The 25,836-nt window shown below is 41.3% G+C and overlaps 1 protein-coding gene across 1 annotated transcript in view; it reads right to left on the bottom strand.

The window, feature by feature from the left end:
- Positions 1–1,738: 1,738 nt before the first annotated feature.
- Positions 1,739–25,836, bottom strand: part of SLC41A3 (solute carrier family 41 member 3) — a 47,922-nt gene continuing 23,824 nt past the window's right edge. The window contains 4 exon segments of the mRNA XM_036245067.1: positions 1,739–2,565; positions 4,063–4,211; positions 22,546–22,680; positions 24,774–24,853. Of these exon segments, the coding sequence (XP_036100960.1) occupies positions 2,356–2,565; positions 4,063–4,211; positions 22,546–22,680; positions 24,774–24,853 (574 nt within the window). The 3' untranslated portion in view covers positions 1,739–2,355.

Here is a 25,836-nt window from a genome sequence, read left to right as displayed (position 1 = left end):
GAACATGGCACAGTAAGTGCTCAACAGATCTTAGTTCTCATTATTATATGCTTCTACAGCACTATGTACTTCTTTTGCAGGACTTTCTGGGGCTGGAACTTGCTACTTATTGGTGTAGTGATTATTAACCATCTCCACAGTAGACACTTGAGATAGCAATGATGAGCACTTTGCCCACAAGAGCATCCCTAGTACCTAGTCTGGGCTTAGCATTGTAGGTGTGCTGGATATTCTCCACTTGTCCTTAGAGATCCACTCTCTACCCTCATCTGATTCTGTGCCCCAGAAGACTGAGATGTCTATGAATCATCCATAAATGACACCCCTAACCATTTTACTTTTGGTTGGGTTTGATTGTTGAAAGACACTGGCAGGAGGTAAAAGGGTGGGCAGATAATAAGGTTGAGGTATTTGTTCTCATGGCTCTCTCGCTGCCAGGCCACAGCTGGTAGAGGTTATATTTCTTAACTAGAGACCCGCTCTCAGGCACCCACTCCTAACCTCTTTCTAGTTCAAATGAACGCCTGGTGGCAGCAGGTCCCCACTGTTCCTGGGGGCTTCACCACTCACTGTTCTAATGCAACTGTCAATGTCTCCTCCTTAAACCCTACCCATTACTCCTATTAGCTGCCATATCTTTCCTTCTGGGACACTACTTATATAACAGATTCTTTGTCAATATGTGTTGAATGATTTTTTTTTTTACCATATGAAGCATGAAAATACACGGAAACCTCATTTAAAATAGAGTTGGGAAGGTAGAAGAGAGGACTATATTCCAAGTCACTCAATGCATATTACTGACACCAACAGAGAGATAGATACCTTGCAACTCTGACAGTGATACTACTTGACTACCTCAGCAGGAGGAAGACTCCCTTCTTGCCCACTAACAGCTCAGCCAATAGGAAACTGCCATAAGTCAGCCAATAAAAATTCACTATACTTTGAACTTCTGAGTTTCTTCCAATAGACTCTTCACTTATAACAGCTTTCCCATACCCATAAAAGTATTCCTTTTCTTTGTTTCCCTGGGCTTGCACATGGTCACCATTAGACTGCATGTACCAAATTGTAATTCGTTGTTCCCAAAAAACACGTTGCTGGAGAAATACCTCACTGTCTTCTTAAGGTCAACAGGAGGTAATAATTCTTAGTCCAAATCATGGCTAAAGTTATGAACTAATAAGAAATATATATTATTTTTTATTTTATTTTTTTAAAGATAGAATTCTAGAGCAGTGGTTCTGGATAGAGTGAATCAGAACCAAGTTGAGGGCTGATCAAACCCCAGACTGTTGGGCTCGGCCCCAAGACATTCTGATTTGTCAAGCCTGGGGGAAGGGAAGATAAATAATTTGCATTTCTAACAAGTTCTCTGGTGATGTTGATGCTTCTAAGCTGGAGACTCCAGTATGACAAACATTTCACTGGAGAAATGCCAGCTGTTTTTGTTACTTATAGACCCCAAGTCTCATGGTTGCATTAATATCTTTGAAAACACAAAAGCCAGCTCGGCCAATGTGGCTCAGTGGTTGAGCATCAACCCATGCACCAAGAGGTGACTGGTTTGATTCCCAGCCAGGGCACATGCCCAGGTTGTGGGCCTGATCCCCAGTGAGAGGCATGCAGGAGGCGGCCAATCAATGTTCTCTCTCATCAATGTTTCTATCTCTCTCTCTAAAAATCAATAAAGAAAAAATTTTAAAAATAAAGACACAAAATGCCAAATGTAATATATTCTATATTTTACTTTACTCTGATGAGAGGTTTTTACTAAAAAAAGAGAGAGAGAGAGAGAAAAGGAAAGAAAACAAGGCAAAAGCAGATGGGGGTGTGTGTAAGGCCTCATCCTAAGAAAGGCTGTACACATTTGCTTTGCACATCAACACAATGGCTCATGGAGCTGGACCTAGTGAATATATCAGTTAAGCCAGGGCTCAGGGAGTACTGAGGCTTGGGCATACAACGGATCCCCTTCCTGCTCTACCCCAATCCACACTGCATTGGATTGAAAGAGGGCCAAAACATCCCCAAAGTGCACTGACACACCTCCTCCTTCAAATCTTCAGGCCTGAGCACCCTGCTTTCCACTCATACATGCAATCATTCACACACTCATCCAGCATGTGGGCACATACAGTCACATTCACACACTCAGTGCTTCTGATTTTAGGCTCCATCATGGATTCAGGTTCCAATACCAGGGTCAAGGTGTGTGTGAATCTCCTTAGCAGAATGACAAAGGGTCACTGGAGAGGCAGGGAGACCTAAGGACCCAGCTAGGGAGGAACTGCATTCTGTACCTCACTCGGGTGAAGGAACATTCTACTGACTAACTGGAGCTGCCTGGTCTCAGTAGGGAGGTCCAGATGCTGGTTCTGAAATGCCATCCAGCTCTGCTTCTCTCAATAACCAGCTGATAAGAAAGCACAGTGCTAGGAGGCCAGTCCCTAGGAGGTCCCCTAGCCCTGTGAGGTAGGGGATACAGTGATTGTCAGGATCCAGGGCCTGGTGCCATATCAGCCGAACCATCACTTCTGCCAAGTACAGCAGGATTGTCACCTGTCATAAAAGCAAGCAGACACAAAAGACAATGACCAAGTCAGAAAGCCAAGTGTTATCAAGAAACACTAGCAGATTTCAAGGGCAGACACCAAGGTGGACATGTCAATCCCAGTCCCCTTCCACAAGCTTCACTTGGGGGCTGAAGCCCAGCATGAGCTCATGCAGAGGCCAAAGAGTCCACCTTCTTCCACACTTGCCTAGCATCCCTCCCTGTGGTTGATCCCTGCTCCTGGCATCCTAAAGTGCCAGACAGACTTGCTGCTGCTCACTAGCCTTGACCTTCTCTGATGCACCAGCTCAACTCAATATCCTTGGGAATTTGAATATGAATCTTGCTGGGACTTCAGCTTGGGTTTTCTGGAGGCCCTCTCATGGGTAGCTTTGGATGGCTGGCTTTCCCTGAAGGTGCCATACAGCATTCTATACAGCCCTGGTCAGGTCTCAGGGCTTCTCAGTCCCTTGTTGCAGGATGACCCCAGCTCCTTTCCTGCTGTTTCTCAGGGCAGTTTCTCAGACTTCCCCAGCCTATCTGTCAGGGTCAGGGACATGTTGTGATTGCAAATGCCATATCTTAAGGAGATTTTAAAATGCTGGTCCCTGCCCAGCCAGTGTGGATCAGTGGTTGAGCATTATCCCATACACCAAGAGGTTGCCAGTTCAATTCCCAGTCAGGGGACATGCCCAAGTGGTGGGCCAAATCCCCAGTGTGGGGCATGCAGGAGTGGCCAATCAATGTTCTCTCTCACTGATGTTTCTATCTCTTTCTCCCTTTCCCTTCATCTCTCTCTAAAATCAACAAAGAAAAAAAAACTAAAAAAAACCTAAATGCTGGTCCCTTAGAATTGCCCACAAGTACCCACAGTAATCCTTGCAGAGGCGCCAGGCCCACCAGTACTTCAGCCAGCTATAGTCTTGGCGGATAGTCTGTTTTGTACTATCCTGGGGCAGGCAACCACCAGCTTAATCTATCTCATGTCCATATCACCATCCCACTCTGACTAAAGTCCACCCATGCCTTTTAGCAACACTCTAGCAGGGGTCTGGTCTCCGCACACCAACCCTGCCTGTAATGAGTTATGCAGATGGCTCAGTTCATCAGCTTGTTTCATGACAACATGCTGCATTTTCAGGACAGCTCCTCTGATCCTCTGGTGAAGAGTAAGGAGTGAGCCGTATGCCTTGTGACTGTACCTTGTGAAAGGTGGAGTAATGAGTGTGCTGTGTGGATTGTGGCCAGTGCATTGTGCAACATGGGGTATGCTATGTGGAGAGTGCAGAATGGAGTGTCCAGTAAGGAGTGGAAAGTGCTGCTGGGTCTGTATCATGTCCTTAGGCTTCAACAAGTTAAATCCTGGAAGATGGGGACTGTGCCCTGCATATCCAGGAACCCCTAATTCCACCTCCTCGGCATCTCTCCCAAGACAGTGAACAAGGTTTGCTGGCTGCCTAACCATTGAATAAATGCTGCTTTGCTACTGTTACAGTTGTCCTTACCTGGATCAGGCCTGCTAGCAGATAGAATACCACAAAGGTCTTGCCATTTGGAACTGAACGGCCCTCCACCAGATAGATAACAGAGAAGAAAATCAGATGGCTTGGAATCACCAAACAGAGTAGAACTCGAGCTGATATGGAATTAATTTCTGGAAGAAATAGAACCAAAGAGGTTGTGTGACCTGCCTGGCAGCAGAAGCCACTTTGGCATGTGACAGTCTCTAGTGAGGCATCCACATTAATTCCACTACTTCCTGAAGGTGCCAAAGGGTAGTTCATACAGGCCTGGTTGACTATGTGGTAGGCATTCTTCAGCAGAAGGGGAATATAATCCTGTCCCTTCATTCATGGAGCTGACATTTTAGGGAAGAGAGAAAAACTGGAATCAAGTAGCAAAAACAAATAAGAAAGGTCATTTCAAATTGTGACAAGTAGTAGGAAGAAAATAAGCCAGGGTAATATGGTAGAGAATGAAGTGTTTATTAGTGAAAATTAGCTACTGGAGATTGGAAGCTCTCTCACGGAGATAACATTTAAGCTGAGATCTGAATCTGGGGGGAAAGATTCTGGCTAGAGGACAGAAAATATACAAGGGGCTTAAGGTGTAAAGAGCTCAGGAGTCAAGAAACAAAGGCTGAGTGTGCAGTGTTAGTGACTGGGGAGGGTGGTGCACTCGTGGGGCCTTCAGCACACTGGTGAGTTTCTTCAAGATCCATTGCTCTATGAGTGATTTACCCTGCCCATCTCTTTAAAACTATAATGTGAATATGATGGACTTCTCAAACACAAAGAGTATTAATGAAAAGTAAGTCTCCATTTGCATATGACTTAATATAATGTATTTTACCAACTTAATAAAGAAAAAGAAATATCACATGTAGCTTAGAAAATGAAAAGCCTACTATAAAATAACAGGTAGAGAGAGAATAGAAACATACAAAAGCAACAAAACCTATTCATGATAAAAAATTAGACAAGGTTAGATTATTTTTTAAAAAACTTAAAAAGGAGAAGGCAAAGTAATTATTACTGAAAGGTGACATAAAAACTCAAGAAAATTTATAAAACTTCTGGTCAAGATGGCGACGTGGATAAACGCAATACTCACCTGCTCCCACAACCACATCAAAATTATAACTAAATTACAGAACAACCACCATTCAGAACCACCTGAAATAAATCTGAATGGAAGTCCTACAATTATGAAATTAACAAAGCCACATGGAGACTGGTAGGATGGGCAGAGGTGCCAACTGGCTGGTCCCACACCCATGTGTGAAGGATAAAAATCAGGAGGGACACCTTAGCTACCTGAGGAGTAAGGGGTCCCCGTCCCACACCAGGCCCCCAAGCTCAGGGTTCCAGGGCCAGGAACAGAAGTCCCCATCACTTCTGGTTGTAAAACCAGGGGGAACTGAGGCTGAGGGAGGCTGAGGCTGCTAGAGCCCCAGGTAGCTCCTCTTAAAGGGCCCATGCACTGCTTACTTGAACTCACATCCTCCAGGCTCCACTGTGGGGGAGGTAGCTGGAAAAGCACCAGCGACAGAAAAGGAAGAACTGAGTTGTTTGGCACTGGGGCAAGAGCTGGAGGGGCAGCTTTCTCTTGGACAGACTTGCTGTCAGAGGCCATTAATCCTTTGGTGAGCCCTTCCTCGGAGGAGAAGACAGCTGTCATATCCGGACTCCAGCAACCTAGCTCACACTGTTTGCCCCACCCTGGTGATTCCCCGAGGCCCTGCCCCATCCAACTTTTGGGCTCACCCAAGCTGTTCCCAATGGCTTTACCATATGATTGGCCTGACTTGGATCATGCTTCAGATTTTCCTAAAATCTCTCAAGCAAGCAGCACCTGGTCTCTGAAAGCCCCATACTTCTTGTTAAGTGGCTCCAGGCCTGGAAATAAAAGCAGCCAGCCTTGGTTCATAACTTGGCTTTTCCTGGGCACCTCCAAGCCCAGCGTAAGAAGCAGCCATCGGCAGATTACTTTGTAGCTTATGCCGGGTAGAACACAGGCAGTGACTGACTTTGCCCAGTACCAGCACATCCAGTGGACAGCTTCAGACCACATCAAAACACCATCACCCAAACACCTCCACAAATGACACACTCAATGAGTGGACTCAGTGGGTACCAGAGGCCTGGTGAAGTAAGTCTTACACTGTGTGGTGGGCCCCGACATAGCTGATCCTACAAGGTAGTCAGAGGCCAGTGGTCAGTAGGCACAGCCATTCCTTGCAGCTGATCGGCCTGAACAAATACCTCCCATTGATGTGCCAACAGCAATCAAGACTCAATTACAACAGAAGGGTGTATAGTCCACACTAGGGGTGCACCTTGAGGGCCTAGCTGGTGTGATCAGGGAGGCTATGCCACTGGATCCTATAGGACACCTATAACAATAGGCCACCCTATGAAGCCTAGGAGACAAGTAACTCTACCTAATACAATCACAGGAAAACAGCCAAAATGAGGAGACAAAGAAACATGTCCCAAATGAAAGAAAAGAACAAAACTCCAGAAAAAGAACTAAACAAAATGGAGATAAGCAATCAATCAGATGCAGAATTCAAAACACTGGTTATAAGAATGCTCAAGGAACTTAGTGATAACATCAACATAAAAAAAGACCAGGCAGAAATGAAGGATGCACTAACTGAACTAAAGAATAATTTACAGAGAATCAATAGCAAAGTAGGGAAAGGCAAGAAGCAAACCATTGATTTGGAATGTAAGGAAGCAAAAAACAACCAATTAGAACAGCAAAAAAAAAAAAAAAAGAAGAATAAAAAAAAAAATGAGGACAGTGTAAGGAGCTTTGGGTACAACTTCAAGTGTGCCAACATTCACATCATGGGGGTGCCAGAAGAAGAGAAAGGGCAAGAAACTGAAAACCTATTGGAAAAAATAATGACAGAAAACTTCCCCAACTTGGTGATGGAAGCAGATAAGTCCAGGAAGCACAGAGTCCCAAAAAAGATGAACCCAAAGAGGTCCACGCCAAGACACATCATCATCAAAATGCAAAAGGTTAAAGACAAACAGAATCTTAAAAGCAGCAAAAGAAAAGCAGTTTGTTACCTGCAAAGGAGCTTCCATAAGACTGTCAGCTGATTTCTCAAAAGAAACTTTGTAGGCCAGAAAGGAGTGGCAAGAGATATCCAAAGTAATGAAAAGCAACAACTTACAACCAAGTTTACTCTGTACTGCAAAGATATCATTTAGAATCGATGGACGTATAAAGTTTCCCAGACAAGAAAAAGCTAAAGGAGATCATCACCATCAAACCAGTATTATATGAAATGTTGAAGGGACTTCTTGAAGGAGAAAAACAAAAATATGAACAATAAAATGGCAATTAATAGATATCTATCAACAATCGAACCTACAAACAAAATGAGCAAGCAGAATAGAATCAGACTCATAAAGATAACTTTTTGTTGTTTACCAGATTGGGGGGGGGGGGCAGTGTCGGGAGGGATGGCTGAAAAAGATGAAGGAATTAAGAAGTACAAACTGGTTGTTAGACTGATGAACATCAAAGGGAAGGGAGGAGGGAGGGTGAAAAGAGATAAACCAAAGAACTTTTCTATGCGTATATGCATAACCAATGGACACAAACAATAGTGTGGGGAAGGCAAGAGGTGGACAGGATTGGGGAGGAGGGGGGTCAATGGGGTAAAAAAGGGGGGACACTTGTAATACATTCAACAACAAGGATAAGTTAAAAAATTTAAAAATTGAAAAAAAATTATAGGAAGCTACAGAAAGAATTCAGTAAAATATTTTATGTGCTGCTATAAACTGCTTTCCCCCCAAATCGATGTTGTAACTTAACCCACAATATAATGATATTTGGAGGTGCGGACTTTGAGAAGTGATTAGGTAATGAGGGTGGTATCCTCTCTTCATGAATAGGATTTTTGCCCATATAAAAGAGAACTCAGAGAGCTCTCTCACCCCTTCCATCCACATGAGGACACAGTGGGATGATAGCTGTTTATATACCAGGAAGCAAGACTCACAAGACATGGATCCTCTAGTGCTTTGATCTTAGACTTCCAGCTACCAGAACTATCAAAACTAAATTTCTGTTGTTTATATGCCACCCAGTCTATGTTTTTATTATAACAGCTTAAATTAAGACAGGTACATAAATTATATAGAAAGTAAATAGTTTTGCCATGTACAAATAAGTCAGAAAATGGGGACTTCTGCTTATAGACAAGATGGGGTAAACATACTTACTATTCCTCTCACTAAATACACACACACAAAAACCCTGGACATTATATATAAAACAAACATAAGAAGATTTTTTTTTTCTATTTTATTTTTGTCACAGATATTTCTCTTTTTTTTTTTTTATCTCATTGACACCCTCCTCCCCATCCCCCCGCCACATCCCTGGATTTGTTCTCCATGCCCATTGGTTATGCATACATGCATATAAGTTCTGTGGTTTATCTCTTCCCTCCCCCCACCACCCCCTCTTCTAAGGATTGTCAGTCTGTCCATGTTTCTGGGACTACCCTACTCTACATACTGTTATGTTCATTATATTCCACAAATAAGTGGGATCATATGATACTTGTCTTTTTCTGCTTGGCTTGTTTCACTTAGGATAATACTTTCCAGGTCCTTCCATATCCTCTCAAAGGATAAGAGATCTTTCTTTCTTACCGCTGCATAGTACTCCATTGTGTATATGTACCACTGCTTTTTTATCCATTTGTCTACTGATGGACACTTGGGCTGTTTCTAGATCTTAGCTATTGAAAATACTGCTGCTATGAACATGGGGATACATATATTTTTTCTGATTGGTGTTTCAGGCTTCTTAGCATATGTTCCTAGAAGTGGGAACACTGGGTCAAATGGAAGTTCAAGATTTAATTGTTTGAGGTAACATCATAGTGTTTTCCATAGTGGCTGCACCAGTCTGCATTCCCACCAGTAGTGTACTAGAGAACCTTTTCTCCACAACCCCGCCAACACTTGTTGTTTGAAGATTTGTTGATGGTGACCATTCTGACAGGTGTGAGGTGATACCTCATTGTTGTTTTAATTTGCATCTCTGTGATGATTAGTGATGTTGAGCATTTCTTCATATGTCTCTTGGTCATTTGTATGTCCTGTTTGGAGAGGTGTCCATTCAGCTCCTCTGCTAATTTTTTATTTGGGTTCTCTGTCTTCCTTTTGTTGAGTTGTCCGAGTACTCTATATATTTTGGAAATTAACCCTTTATCTGATGTATCATTGGCAATGATGTTCTCCCATACAGTGGGTTGCATTTAAATTTTGATGGTTGTTTCTTTTGCTGTGCAGAAGCTTTTGAGTTTGATGTAGTCCCATGTGTTCATTTTTTTCCTTTGTTTCTGTTGCCTTACGCGATGTATCTGAAAATTCTGCTGCATGTGTCTGAAATTTTGTTGCCTACAGATTCCTCTAGAATTTTTATGAATTCACGGGTCGCATTTAAGTCTTTTATCCATTTTGAGTTTATTTTTGTATATGGTGTAAGTTGATGGTGTAGTTTCAGTTTTTTGTATGTAGCTGTCCAATTTTCCCAACACCATTTATTAAAAAGGCTGTCTTTACTCCACTGTATGCTCTTGCCACCTTTGTCAAATATTAATTGAGTATAGTTTCTTGGGTCCATTTCTGGCTTCTCTATTCTGTTCCACAGGTCTATATACCAGTTCTTGTACCAGTACCAGGCTGTTTTGATTACAGTCACTTTGTAGTATAACCTGATGTCCAGTAATGTGATCCCTCCTACTTTGTTCTTTTTCAAGATTGCTGTGGCTATTAGAGGTCTTTTTAGGTTCCATATGAACTTTTGAAGTACTTGTTCTAGTTCTGTGAAATATGTCATTAGAATTTTGATGGGGATTGCATTGAATCTATAGATTGCTTTGGGTAGTATGGACGTTTTAATGATAATTCTTCCAATCCATGAACAAGGTATGTATGAGCTTCCACTTTTATATATCTTCCTCTATTTCTTTTCTCAGTGTCCTGTAGTTTTCTGCAAATAGGTCATTTACTTCTTTGGTTACGTTTATTCCAAGGTATCTTCATTTTTTTGCTGTGTTGGTAAATGGAAGAGTTTTTTCAGTTTCTCTTTCTGTGAGTTCATCATTGGTGTATAAGAATACTGTGTATTTTATGACAATTTTGTATCCTGCTACTTTGCCATATTCATTTATTAAGTCTAGGAGATTTTTTTTGACCAAGGGATAATATTTTTATTTGCACATTTGCCTAGAAAATAAAAAGGATTTTATATAGTTTATTATTTTTTTAAATTATTTATTTATTTTTTTGTTACAGATATTTCACCTTTTTTACCCCATTAGCACCCCCTGACCCAAACCCACTCCCGCCCCGTCCCCGGCTTAGTTGTCCATGTCCATTGGTCATGCATACATGCATATAAGTTCTGTGGTTTATCTCTTCCCACCCCCCAACCCCTCTTCTGAGGGATGTCAGTCTGTGCCCTACTTCCATGTTTCTGGGTCTACCGTATTCCTCAGACTGTTATGTTCATTATATTCCGAATATAAGTGAGATCATGTGGTATTTGTCTTTTTCTGCTTGGCGTATATCACATAGGATAATACTTTCCAGGTCCCTCCATGTCGTCTCAAAGGATAAGAGATCTTTCTTACTGACCGCTGCATAGTACTCCATTGTGTATATGTATCACAGATTTTTATCCATTTGTCTAGTGATGGACACTTGAGATGTTTCCAGATTTTAGCTATTGTAAATAGTGCTGCTATGAACATGGGGGTACATATATTCTTCCTGATTGGTGTTTCAGGCTTCTTAGGGTATATTCCTAGAAGTGGGAACACTGGGTCAAATGGAATTTCAATTATTAATTTTTGAGGTAACACCATATTGTTTTCCATAGTGGCTGCACCAGTCTGCATTCCCACCAGCAGTGTACTAGAGTCCCCTTTTCTCCACACCCTCACCAACACTTGTTGTTTGATGATTTGTTGATGGTGGCCATTCTGACAGGTGTGAGGTGATACCTCATTGTTGTTTTAATTTGCATCTCTGTGATGATAAGTGATGTTGAGCATTTCTTCATATGTCTCTTGGCCATTTGTATGTCCTGTTTGGAGAGATGTCTATTCAGCTCCTCTGCCCATTTTTTAATTGGGTTCTTTGTCTTCTTTTGTTGAGCTGTATGATCACTCTATATATTTTGGAAATTAACCCCTTATCTGATACATCATTGGCCATGATGTTCTCCATACAGAGGGTTGCCTTTCCATTTTGAAGATTGTTTCTTTTGCTGTGCAGCTTTTTAGTTTGATGTAGTCCCATGTGTTCATTTACTCCTTTGTTTCTGTTGCCTGAGGTGATGTATCAGTGAAAATTCTGCTCCGTATGATGTTCAAAATATTGTTGCGTATATTTTCTTCTAGAATTTTTATAGATTCACGGGTCACTTTTACGTCTTTTGTCCATTTTGAGTTTATTTTTGTGTATGGTGTAAGTTGATGGTTTAGATTCATTTTTTTGCATGTAGCTGTCCAATTTTCCTAACACCATTTATTAAAGAGGCTGTCTTTACTCCACTGTATGCCCTTGCCACCTTTGTCAAATATTAATTGAGTGTACTGCCTTGGGTCCATTTCTAGGTTTTCAGTTCTGTTCCACTGGTTTATATGCCTATTCTTGTGCCAGTACCAGGCTGTTTTGGTTACCATCCCTTTGTAGTATAACCTGATATCTGGTATTGTGATCCCACCTACTTTGTCCTTCTTTTTCAAGATTGCTGTGGCTATTCGGGGTCTTTTTTGGTTCCATATGAACTTTTGAAGTATATTTTCTAGTTCTATGATGGGGATTGCATTGAATCTATAGATTGCTTTGGGTAGTATGGACATTTTAATGATGTTAATTCTTCCAAACCATGAACAGGGAATGTGTTTACACTTTTTTATATCTTCCTATATTTCTTTTTTCAATGACCTGTAGTTTTCTGCAAATAGGTGCTTTACTTCTTTGGTTAAGTTTATTCCTAGGTATCATAATTTTTTTGGCGTGATGGTAAATGGGATTGTTTTTTCAGTTTCTCTTTCTGTGAGTTCATCATTGGTGTACAAGAATGCCGTCGATTTCTTGATGTTAATTTTGTATCCTGCTACTTTGCCAAATTAACTTATTATGTCTAGTAGGTTTTGTATTGAGTCTTTAGGGTTTTCTATGTATAATATCATGTCATCTGCAAATAATGACAGTTTCACTTCCTCTTTTCCAATTTGGATCCCTTTTATTTTTTCATCATGTCTGATTGCTGTGGCTAAGACTTCCAGTACAATGTTAAATAAGAGTGGCGAAAGTGGACAACCCTGTCTTGTTCCTGTTCTTAATGAAATGTTTTTAATTTCTGTCCATTGAGGATGATGTTGGCTGTAGGTCTTTCATATATGGCCTTTATTATGTCGAGATATGATCCCTCTATTCCCACATTGCTGAGCATTTTTATCAGAAATGGATGCTGGATGTTGTCGAATGCTTTTTCAGCATCTATTGATGTGATCATGTGGTTTTTATTCTTCATCTTATTTATGTAGTGTATCACATTTATTGATTTGTGAATATTGTACCAGCCTTGCATCCCTGGAATGAATCCAACTTGGTCATGGTGAATAAGTTTTTTGATGTATTTCTGGATCCGATTTGCTAATATTTTGATTCAGGATTTTGGAGTCTATGTTCATCAGGGATATTGGCCTGTAGTTTTCGTTCTTCGTAGTGTCTTTTTCTGGTTTTGGAATTAGTATTATGCTGGCCTCATAGAACGTGTTTGGAAGTCTTCCTTCTTCTGGAACTTTTTGAAATAGTTTGAGGAGAATGGGTTTTAGTTCTTTTTTGAATGTTCGGTAAAACTCCCCCGTGAAGCCATCTGGGCTTGGGCTTTTATTTGCTGGGAGAGTCTTGATTACCTCTTCAATTTCCTTAGTTGTTATTGGTCTGTTCAAGTTTTCTATCTCTTCCCGGTCCACTTTTGGCAGACTGTGTCTTTCTAGAAATTTGTCAATTTCGCTTAGATTGTTGAATTTGTTGCCATATAGTTGTTCATAGTACTTGATAACAATCTTTTGTGTTTCTGTGGTGTCAGTTGTTACTTCTCCTCTTTCATTTCTGATTTTGTGTATTTCGGTTCTCTCTCTTTAGTTCTTGGTGAGTCTAGCTAAGGATCCATCAATCTTGTTTATCTTTTCGAAAAACCAGCTCTTTGTTTCATTGATCCTTCGAATTTTTTTTTTTTTTTTTTGGTCTCTATGTCATTTATTTCTGCTCTGATCTTTACTATTTCCTTCCTTCTACATGCTCTGGGGTTTTCTTTTGTTTGCTTTCTAATTCTTTAAGTTGTGAGGTTAGTCCGTCAATTAGAAATTTTTCTTGTTTTTTGAGGTAGGCCTGTAGTGCTATGAACTTCCCTCTCAGAACTGTTTTGCTGCATCCCACAGATTTTGTGTTGTTGTGTGTTCATTTTCATTGGGTTCCAGGAAGTTTTTAATTTCTTCCTTGATCTCCTCGGTGACCCATTCATTGTTTAATAACATGCTATTTAGCCTCCATGTTTTGAAATGTATTTGCATGTTCTTCTTGCAATTGATTTCTATTTTCATGTCATTGTGATCTGAGAAGATGCTTGATATGATTTCAATCTTCTTGAACTTGTAGAGATTTAGTTTGTGCCCTAACATGTGGTCTGTCTTTGAGAATGTCCCATGTGCACTTGAGAAGAATGTGTATTCTGTAGTTTTGGGGTGTAATTATCTGTAGATATCTATTAAATCCATTTGGTCTAGTGCTTCATTTAGAGTCTCTGTTTCCTTGCTAATTTTTTGTCTAGAGGATCTATCCATTAATGTGAGCGGGATGTTGAAGTCCCCTGCTATGATTGTATTGTTGTTGATTTCTCCTTTGAAGTCCTCCAAAAGATTTTTAATGTATATTGGTGCTCCTGTATTGGGTGCATATATTTTTATGAAGGTTATATCTTCCTGTTGGATAGATACTTTCAACATTATGTAGTGGCCGTCTTTGTCTCTAGTTATGGTCTTCATTTTGAAATCTATTTTATCAGATATGAGAATTGCTACCCCAGCTTTTTTTTCCTTTCCATTTGCTTGGATAATTTTTTTCCATCCCTTCACTTTCAACCTATGTGAGTCTTTTGTTGTGAGGTGGGTCCCTTGGAAACAACACATAGATGAGTCATACTTTCTTTTCCAATCAGCTACTCTGTGTCTTTTTATGGGAGCATTCAATCCATTTACATTTAAGGTGATTATTGATATGTACTTATTTATTCCAGTGCTTATTTATTAACATTTCTTGCAGTGCTGGTTTGGTGCTAATGTATTCCCTTAGCCTTTTTTTGTCTGGGAAGCTCTTTATTTGACCTTCTATTTTGAATGATAGGCTTGCTGGGTAGAGTAGTCTTTTATTCATATTCTTGTTTTTCATGACTTTGATTACTTCATGCCATTCCCTTCTGGCCTGTAGTGTTTCTTGTGAGAAGTCAGCTGAGAGCCTTATGGGGTTTCCTTGGTAGGTACCTGTTGCTCATCTCTTGCTGCTTTTAGGATTCTCTCTTTGTCTTTAATTTGTGGCATTTTAATTACTATGTGTCTTGGTGTGGGCCTGTTTGGGTTCTTCTTACTTGGGACTCTCTGTGCTTCTTGAGCTTGAATGCCTTCTTCCTTCACCAAATTAGGGAAGTTTTCTCTCACTATTTTTTTGAATATATTCTCTATCCCTTGCTCATTTTCTTCTTGTTCGGGCACTCCTATGATGCGAATATTATTACGTTTCCAGTTGTCCCACAATTCTCTTAAGCTGTCTTCCTGTTTTTTAATAGGTTTTTCCTTTTGTTTTTCTGATTGGTTGATTTTTTCTACCCTGTCTTCTACTTCACTGATGCGGTCCTCAGCTTCCTCTACTCTGCTTTTTAAACCTTCCAATGTGTTTTTCATTTCTGATATGTCATTTTTTATCTCTTCTTGATGGTTTTTAATTTCCAATTGGCTTATTTTCAGTGTCTCTATGTCTTTACTCATGCTGTTCAGCTTCCTCAAGATCATGGCTCTAAATTCTCGCTCTGTTAACATGCCTAATTGCTCCACATTGATCTCATCTTCGGTGGAGGGCTCTTGCTCTTTCATTTTACTTCTGTTTCTGTGTTTCAACATTTTGGCTATCACTGTGGGCTTTGGAACCTGTCAAGTTTTCCCTTGGGTGTTGGTGTTCTGCTGTTTGTGGCTCCCTCTCCTGTGTTTAGATGAGTGAGGGAGGACCCACCGTAAACACCACTGTCAAGTCTTAATTTCCGAGTTAAAGTTGCTAGCCCAGGAAAGGTACTGTTATACTCCATCTTTTTGCCTGGAGGCTAGCAGTCGAGGTTACTTGAAGAGTTTTGGGTTGTCAGTTGATTGAAAAACTCCCTCTGATGCTCAGCCAAGGGGCTTTCATGAGGGTGGGGCAGATGCTGGTTGTTAATGAGCCTCAATTAGCACTTCAATGGCCCACAGGGTGGGGTTGGATCTCCGAGGGAGGGGCTGGTGCCACTCCTTAGAGCCTTGGGAAGGAGCAATGTGGCCACCGTCCTGCGTGGCTGCACTCAGCCAAAGTTCTGAGTGCCCTCCAAATCCCGAGTGTCCCCACACAGTTCCAGTCCAGTCTGCCCTCCCTCTGCCGGAGCCCAAGGTGAGTGGCTGTGGCTTTTTTAGCCTCTGTCCCGGCTCTGGGCTGTGGAGCTGCCTGGCAGTGTAACCAGAGGGCGCTGCTCACAGCTGAGGCCGCTGCCGTGTTGCCGACCATGGGCTCTCAGCCCCTGTCTCGTGCCTTTGCAAGTCTACCAGGATCGAGTCAGTGTCCCTAGTTATATGGTCCTCGCAAGCTGCTTTTCTGTTGCTTTTTCTCATCAATTTTTCTGTGTTATAGTTGTAATTCCAGTATGGTTCTGGGATACGGTCTGTGTAGCTTTCGTTCCTTCGCTGCCATTTTTCTGGTCAAGTCTACTCGATTTTTGATGGAGTTTTTAGGGTTTCCTATGTATAATATCATGTCATGTACAAATAATGACAGTTTCACTTCCTCCTTTCCAATTTGGATCCCTTTTACTTTTTCTTCATGTTTGATTACTGTTGATAAGACTTCCAGTACTATGTTAAATAAGAGTGGCAAAAGTGGGCATCCCTGTATTGTTCCTCTTCTTAAGGGAAATGCTTTTAGTTTCTGTCCATTGAGTATGATGTTTGCTGTAGGTCTTTCATATATGGCCTTTATTATGTCGAGATATGATCCCTCTATTCCCACACTGCTGAGCGTTTTTATCAGAAATGGATGCTGGCTTCTGTCAAATGCTTTTTCAGCATCTATTGATATAATGATGTGGTTTTTATTCATTTTGTTTATGTGGTGTATCATATTTACTGATTTGCGAATATTGTACTAGCCTTCCATCCCTGGGATGAATCCCACTTGGTCATGGTGAATAATTTTTTTGATGTATTGCTGGATTCTATTGGCTAGTATTTTGTTCAAGATTTTGGCATCTATGTTCATCAGGGATATTGACCGGTAGTTTTGTTTGTAGTGTCTTTTGTTGGTTTTGGAATTAGAATTATGCTGGCCTCATAAAACAATTTTTGAAATAGTTTGAGGAGAATGGTTGTTAATTCTTTTTTGAATATCCAGTAAAACTACCCCGTAAAGTCATCTGGACCTCGGGTTTTGTTTGCTGGGAGAGTCTTGATTACATCTTCAATTTCTTGTGCTGTTATTGGTCTGTTCAAGTTTTCTATCTCTTCTCCATCCAGGTTTGCGAGACTGTGTTTCTAGAAATTTATCCATTTTGCTTAGATTGTTGAATTTGTTGCCATATAATTGTTCATAGTAGCTGTTAACAATCTTTTGTATTTCTGTGGTGTCAGTTGTTACTTCTCTTGTATTTCTGGTTTTTTGTATTTGGGTTCTCTCTCTTTGTTTCTTGGTGAGTTAGCTAAGGGTCCATCAATTTTGTTTATTTTTTCAAAAAAGCCAGCTCTCTGTTTCATTTAACCTTTGAATTGTGTTTTTGGTCTCTACGTCATTTATTTCTGCTCTCATCTTTATTATTTCCCTCCTTCTACTTGCTCTGGGGTTTTCTTTTTGTTTGCTTTCTAATTCTTTAATTTGTGACGTTAGTCCGTCAATTAGAAATTTTTCTTGTTTCTTGCCTGCAGTGCTATAAATTCTCTCTCAGAAGAGCTTTCACTGCATCCCATAGGTTTTCTGTTGTCTGTTCATTTTCATTGGTTTCCAGGAAGTTTTTTAATTTCTTCCTTGATCTTCTAGGTAACCCATTCACTGTTTAATAACATGCTATTTAGTCTCCATGTGTTCAAATGTCTTTGCATGCTTTTGTTGCAATTGATTTCTAGTTTCACGCCATTGTGATCTGAAAAGATGCTTGATAGGATTGCAGTCTTTTTGAACTTGTAGAGACTTAGTTTGTGTCCTACCATGTGGTCTATCTTTGAGAATGTCCCATGTGCACTTGAAAAGAACGTGAATTCTGTAGTTTTGGGGTATAATTCTCTATAGATATCTACTAAATCCATTTGGTCTAGTGCTTCATTTAGAGTCTCTGTTTCCTTGCTAATTTTTTTGTCTAGAGGGTCTATCCAGTGGTGTCAGTGGGGTATTAAAGTCCCCTGCTATGACTATATTGCTGTCAACTTCTCTTTTGAAGTCCTCCAGAAGATTTTTAATATATTCTCGTTCTCCTATACTGGGTGCATATATGTTTATCAAGGTTATATCCTCCTGTTGGATAGATCCTTTCAGTATTATGTAGTGGCCTTCTTTGTCTCTAATTATGGCCTTCATTTTGAAATCTATATTATCATATATGAGTATTGCTATCCCAGCTTTTTATTCCTTTCCGTTTGCTCGTAAGATTTTTTTCCATCCCTTCACTTTCAACCCATGTGAGTTTTTTGTTGTGAGGTGCGTCCCTTGTAAACAACATATATGTGAGTCATGCTTTCTGATCCATCAGCTACTATGTGTCTTTTTATCGGAGCATTCAGTCCATTTACATTTAAGGTGATTATTGATATGTACTCATTTATTGCCATTTTTGTTTAGTTTGGTTCCATTTTTCTTCCTATTTCTTCTACGAATCACTGCAGTCCTTTTAACATTTCTTGCAGTATTGGTTTGTTGCTAATATATTCCCTTAGCCTTTTTTTTTTTTTTTTTGGTCTGGAAAGCTATTTACTTCACCTTCTATTTTGAATGAAGGCCTTGCTGGATAGAGTAGTCTTGGATTCAGATCCTTGTTTTTCATGACTTTGATCACTTCATGCCATTCCCTTCTGGCCTGTAGTGTTTCTTGTGAGAAGTCAGCTGAGAGCCTTATGGGGATTCCTTCGTAGGCAACCTGTTATCTCTTACTGCTTTTAGGATTCTCTCTTTGTCTTTAATTTGTGGCATTTTAATTACTATGTGTCTTGGTGTGGGCCTGTTTGGGTTCTTCTTCCTTGGGGCTCTCTGTGCTTCTTTAACTTGATTGCCTTCTTCCTTCACCAAATTAGGTAAGTTTTCTGTCACTATTTCTTCGAATATATCCTCTAACTCTTGCTAATTTTCTTCTTCGGGGATTCCTATGATGCAAATATTGTTACGTTTCCAGTTGTCCCACAGTTCTCTTAAGCTGTCTTCCTGTGTTTTAATTGTATTTTCCTTTTGATTTTCTGATTGGTTGATTTTTTTTCCCCTATCTTCTAATACACTGATCCAGTCCTCAACTTCCTCTACTCTGCTGTTTACACCTTCCAATGTGTTCTTTATTTCTGATATGTCATTCTTGATTTCTTCTTGGCGGTTTTTAATTTCCAACTGGTTGATTTTCAACATCTCTATGTCTTTACTCATGCTATTGAGCTTCCTCAAGATCATGGCCCTGACTTCTTGTTCTGTTACGTTGCTTAACTGCTCCACATTTATCTCATCTTCGGTAGAGGTCTCCTGCTATTTCACTTAGCATTTGGTTTTTTGGCTGTGGGCTTTGGAGCCTGCCAAATTTTCCCTGTGGGTCTTGGTGTTCTGCTGTTTGTGGCTCCCTCTCCTGGGTTTGGATGAGTGAGAAAGGTCCCATGTTAAACACCACTGTCAAATTTTACTTTCCTGGTTAGAGTTGCTAGCCCAGGAATGGTTCGGTTATCCTCTAATTTTTTGCCTGGAGGCTATCAGTAGCCGTTACTTGAAGAGCCTTGGCTTCTTAGTTGAATGAGATACTCCCTCAGGTGCTCAGCATAAGAGGATTTCCCAAGGATAGGGCAGATGGTGGTTGTTAGAGAACCTCAATTTGCATTTCAATGGCCCACCTGGGTGGGGTTTAGTCTCTGAGGGAGGGGCTGCTGCCTCTCACCGGAGCTCTGAGAAGTGGTAAGATGGCCACTGTCATGCGTGGCTGCAACTCATCAAAAGCTCTGAGCACCCTCCAAATCCCAAGTATCCCTACACAGTCCCCATCCAGTCCATCCTCCCTCTCCCAGAGCCCAAGATGAATGGCTGTGGCTATTTTGTCGTCTGTTCCGGTTCTGCACTGTGGAGTACTTGAGAGTTGAACCCAAGTATGCTGCTCACAGCTAAAACCACTGCTGTCTGTGGGCTCCTAGCCCCCTTCTCACACCTCTGCAATCTTACCAGGATCAAGTCAGTGTCCCTGGTTATATGATCCTCGCAAGCTGCTTTTTTGTTGCTTTTTCCCTTCAATTTGTCTTCATTTTAGTTGTAATTCCAGTTTGGTCCTGGGAGATGGTCTGTGTAGCTTCCATTCACTCTGCCACCATTTTGGAATCTCTCCCATAAGAAGATTTTCAAAAAGTGGAGGAAAAAGGCAAGCTGTAGGGACCTCAGGGTCCAGGGAACAACATGGTGGTAAGTTCTGCAAGTTGGTTTTTTCTGGCCTCATATATCCCAGATTGGGTGCTGGAGAATTCAGTGACCCAGAAATGCCAATGAATACTGACCATAAAAAGACTCAACAAAAATTTGCTTCTCTAGCCAAAAGTGCAGAATAGGGGCAGCATAGCAAAACAGAAAACTTTTAGACAATAACTGCTCTGTTCTAGTCAAACACCACAGGAAAAACACCAGCCCCACCTTGATCAGCAAAGGCCAAGTGAGGAGCCTGGATTTCAGCTCTCATCCAGGTGGAATGTAGTATTCATCACTTTTGGCTGAGGTGGTATGCGGCTGAGTGGAAAATAAGTGGTACTCTGCACAGTTGCAATGAGGACCTCCATACATACCGTATCAGTGAAGGCCATGTGGAGAGCAATAACAAGGCACCCCTCTCCCTTCCAGCAAGAGTAGTGTCTGAAGAACATGGACTCTTACCCTGCCCACTGTAAGGAGGTGCTCCTTTCCCCCTATGGTGTTATGGAGAAGGAGGCAGAATCTGAACTTCTACCCCAACCTGGCAGTAAGAAAGCAGTGTCAGAGGAAACTAGCTAAAACAGAATATTTTAATAAGATCCAGAGTCTTATAACATAATACTCCAAATGTCTAGGATTCAATCTAAAATCACTCATTACAGTAAGAAAAATCTCAACCTAATGAGAAAAGACAACCAACAGACACTAACACTGAGATGACACAAATGGAAGAATTATATGAAAGAGATTTTAATGAATCTATTTTTAAAATGTTTCAACCAGCAATTATAAAGCACTTGAAACAAATGATAAAAATAGAAAATCTCAGAAAAGAAAAAAGAAAGTCTCAGAAAAGAAGTAGAAGATAACAAAATCCATATGAGAATTTTAGAACTGAAAATATAAATAGCCAAAAATATCTAAACAACTCAATGAATGAATCAAAAGCAGAATGGAGAGGACAGAGGAAAGAATGAGTGAACTTGATGGAAAAAAAAAAAACAACTATAGAAATTAGCCAGTCTAAACAACAGAGGGTAGCATATACTGGGGGGAAAAAAATTAAAGAGAATCTCAGGGACTTGTAAAACTATAACAAAAAAAAGTCTACATTCACACCATCAGAACACCAGAAGAAAAAGAGAAAGGGGCTGAAAAAGTACTTTAAAAAATAATGGCTGGAAATTTCCCAAATTTGGCAAAAGATTAATCTATGTATCTAGGGAGCTGAGTGAACTCCAAGTAGAATAACTCCAAAGAAACCCACACCAATGCACACCATAATCCTAAATCTAAAAAGAAAAAGTCTTGGTCCGGCCACTGTATCTCAGTGGACTGAGCATTGTCCCATGGACTGCGAGGTCTCTGTTTGATTCCCAGTCAGGGTACATGCCTAGGTTTTGGGCTCGATCCCCAATAGGGGGCATGCAGGAGGCAGCTGATCAGTGTTTCTCTCTCACATTGATGTTTCTATCTCCCTTCCTCTCTCTCTAAAAAAAGAAAATCAATAAAAACATATTTAAAAAGAAAAAATCTTAATTAAAATAAGAGAAATGACACCTAATGTATACAGCAAAAGCAATTCAAATTACAGCAATTTCTCATTAGAAAATATTAAGGTCAGAAGGAAGTGGCACATTTTTCAAGTGTTGAACTATTATGCCCAAAATTTCTATCCAGTGAAAATATCCTTCAGGAATATGCCAGCAGATCCACCCCCCCAAAAATGGCTAAAGGTAGTTCTTAAAACAGAAAGGAAATGATAAAAGAAAATGTAATGGAAAAAAGATCCAATTTTTAAAAGCAACAAAAAGATAAAGCACCTCCAGTAATTTCCACTGGTTCCCAGAATAGAATCCAAGTCTCCTTTCTCAAGCTTCCAGGCCCTATGTGATCAATGCCTTCCTATCTTTCTGGCCTCAGTTTCCTTCACCCCATCCTTTGCTCCTTTTGCTCAGGTCTCACTAGCCTTTCAGTTATTAAAACTTGCCAAGCTCCTTCCTGGGCCTTTGCTCAGGCTGTCCCCTCTGCCTCAAATGCTCCTCCTGCTCCAGCATGCCTCCTCCCCAACCAACCCATGCTCAACTTCATAGAGGAACTTTCTAACCCCAAATCTGAGCATCTCCTACAATTATTTTCCATTGTACCCTGTGTTTTTTGCCTTTTAGAATATATCACAATTTGTAATTATGTGTTCATTTTTTGGTGTGTTTATCTGTTCTAGACCATGTATACCACAGAGGGCAAAAAACAGCTTTCTCTGTCATCACTGTAACCTGACATCTAGTACCTGGGTAGATGTTCAATAAATATTTGACTGAATGAATGAATCAATTAAAGGCAGGGTTGGGAAGTCAGGTCTCTGGGAGAAGAAGCTATGTGGTGTCTTGAAGATAACCTGTGCTGAGGTCAGCACTGATCTTAGACATCATTGCTATAAACACCAGACTCCAATGACATTAACTTTTCCTTGTTTAAAGAAATGGCTACATGGCCTCTGAAAGACATCAGACCCACCTGATGTGCAGAAAGTGGAGCATGGGTTAGGCCAGAATTTTTTCATCCAGAGGGGTAGGACCCCAGGTGTGCTCCACATGTGCAGGTAGGTAGAGATCCGGCTGGTCTGAATGGCCACCAGATTGCCACCAACACCTGTATGGAGAAAAAGAATCTGGTTTCGCCTTCTTTATGCCAGTTTCTGAGTTCTACCCCTTATTTTAAGTTTACTTTCTCCAGAAGTCTTCTGATTCAGCACTTGATTTCTTTTCCTTCCCTCCCAACTTGACCACAGATCTTGTTTAGCACCAAACAAGGGTGGCCTGGACCTCATTAGTGAAGTATCAAGGTAGTAACTGTATCACCTTGACAGCTGTTAAAATAAAGGAAGTGCTGCAAAGTAGGTTCTCAATACATATTTGTTGGTTAGAAGAGTGAGAGGTAGGGAAAGAGGGAATTCAGGAAATGGGGGGGTAAAAGAGGGAGGAGAGAGTCAACAGAGAGGTCTATGAAAGGATATCTTGAAAAGCCACTGAAAGCCATAGGAAGTGACAGGAACCAGACTACAGACTGGAATATCTGAGAAACAAAAGGGATTTTTTTTTTTCACCTCAAGGTACAAAGGAGAGGAAAGAGAACAGTGGGTAAGAGCAGTAAGGAAGGAGAGATGATCATATGATGTCAGAGCTGGGGCTTACGCTGAGTTCCTGGCTTCCACAGGGAGCTGATGGTGTCCAGCTCTGCCAGGGCCAGAGGGCCCAGCTGAGCTCCTTCTGCAGGGCAGAGTTTAGGGTTGGCAGAGAACAGAGCCCACCGATGGTGACCATCTCCTTTTGAGGTTGAGTCAGGTTGCCCCCATTCTAATTCCTCAGCTCCACAGATAACAATCTCTCACTGGATCAGATGTGTCCCAGTGATCTCCAGTGGCAAAGAAAAACTGCCTCAGGCTTCCAGAAGATGCAAAACATGGTCTGTGGGCAGAGGATGACTAGCTATTTTGTCTGGCCCACAGATGATTAAAAAAATAAAATCACTCAAATTAATTGGCAGCATTTACAAATTAGGCCTTTAATCCAGATTCCCAGCTTCTCCTAATGTCAGCTCAGGCAACTCTATACCTTAGTTCCTACCAGGCAGTAAGTGGCCAGAGCTGGACAGGCACTACTCCCTTCACACCAGGAACATAAGCCCTGTTTCCCATCACTCCTTACTGCTTAGGTATTGCCTTACCTACTTAACTCATTCAAATTGCTTTCTTGGCTTCTACAGGTATCTGAGTTAGTGCTATCCAAGGCTATCTTTCCAAGCTGATGGCCATCAGGGCCTGACTTAGCTATCGCTGTCCTCACTCACAATGGCCAGCCCTTGTGCTGGCAAAAGGCCCTATGGGACACTGTTGAGGTGCTGACCTACTGGGTAGCATACTGACATTCAAGGAACACAGGCCTGAGTTCCCATGGAAATGTGTGTGTTGATGGGAGGCTGGCCCAAGAACCTCTGAAGCCTGTTTCTGAAGTCCCAGAAAGACAGAGAATGGGCACCAAGAAAACTGCAATAAGTTATCATATTTGGTTCCTCCCCTGACCAGTGGTCCCATTTATGGAGCTTTATCAGAAACCAGACACATACCAAGCTTTGGTTAAAAGAGGGGTCCTCACACAAATGCCCACAGGGTCTAAGCCTAAAAGATGAATCAGTGAAGAGTTGAGTAAAAGACAATAGGGAACAGAGAGGATTGAAATACATTGGATAACACAGGTCCTGTCTCAATGTAAATCCAGTATTGTTATAGCCTTGCTTTATGAGAAGACAGAAATCCAGATTTTTATGTGTAATGTCTGAGTTTTAAATGTCACGAGTGAATCCAAGTTAAAATAAAAGAAAAACTATGAGAGGCCAACACTCTAGTTCTGAAGGCCACATTCATTCTGCATGAATAAATCCTGGGTTAAATTGTGAGTACCTTCAAGGCATGGAATTTAGGTAGCTCTGTGGGAAAATCAGATCTCAGTGGCACCTATGAGGAGTAGGGTGTGATCTGGTGGAGCAATGGGCATGCTTTAACCCCTGAGGTCTTCTTTTATCTGAGAAAAATCAGCCTCAGTAGCCTCTGCCCGCTCACCCTCCTGACTGCCTCTGAGAGCCTGGGGCCAGACCTCTGACATTACTGTTGCTTAGGTCCCACCACTCGGGCCCAGGGGGCCAACCCAGCCCAGGGACCCCAGGTGATGGGGATTGCCAATACCTACCACATATGATGGGAGTAAATATGGCCATGCCTTTGTACTGCTCTTTGGAAATGGTTTTGTTCAAGATGAGCCCTCCAAAACTGGGGAGAGAGCAGATGGCAGTTAAATAACTAGAGTTTATGCTTTAAGTGGCCTTGCAAACTGCCTTCTCAAGCTGTCTTTTCAGCTTAGCAAACACTTTCCTTACCCTTATACAATATGTCTGTTGTGGGCCGCCTGGTCTCCACAGTGTACCCTGCACCTCACACATGCATTTTCATCTCTAGTCTTGTCTTAGCTATTCTGGAAACCCTTTAGATAATGTCTGCCCACTAAAAACAAACAACAAACTCCTTTCCAAGGCCTCTAAGCTAGCTGGGCTATCTTATGACAGCCCCTGAACTGCAACTGAGCTGTTCCTTAGCAGAAAACAAAGCTGCATGAGTATCTTCTCCTGCCCCTTGTTCTTGGAAGATGCTACAACAAGACTTCACTCCCACAAGTCCCTGTTGTTTAGCAAAGGCTGTCCTACCCCGAGAGCCCTGAAGAAGTGAGATCAATTTGCATAAGGAACCAAGGAGCAAAGATTCCTACACCATAACCTCTCCTCTCTGAGAGTCAAAGTTAGGAAAGCAGGCTGGGCTTCTCCAGGCTCTCTGTTGCTCTGGCAAAGGTAAACAGCACTCCCTTCCTCTCAGAACAAACAAGTGTAGGGTTCTTGGTAAGAAAAACAGAGATAAAGAGTAAAGAGGTATTGTCTGGCCAGTGTGGCTCAGTGGATTGAGCGCCATCCCATGGACTGAGACATCTCGGTTCGAGTCCCATTCGATTCCTAGTCGGGACACATGCCCAGGTTGCGGGCTTGATCCTCAGTAGAGGGCATGCAGGAGGCAGCCAATTGATATTTCTATCTCTCCCCCTTCCCCTCTCTCTCTAAAAAAAAAAAATCAATAAAAACATTAAAAAAAAAAAAAAGAGTAAAGAGGTACGACTCAATCAGCACTGAAAATTAGTGAAGGAATCCACAGCTGCAGTTCACTCAACCATAGGCACAGGGCAGTGAGCCTCACTTTCCTTAGGGGTT

This window comes from Molossus molossus, unplaced genomic scaffold (genome assembly GCF_014108415.1).
Source record: "Molossus molossus isolate mMolMol1 unplaced genomic scaffold, mMolMol1.p scaffold_m16_p_6, whole genome shotgun sequence".
Lineage (NCBI taxonomy): Eukaryota > Metazoa > Chordata > Mammalia > Chiroptera > Molossidae > Molossus > Molossus molossus.
The sequence above is the reverse complement of the archived record's forward strand: the minus strand, read 5'-3'. Positions and strand labels throughout refer to the sequence as shown.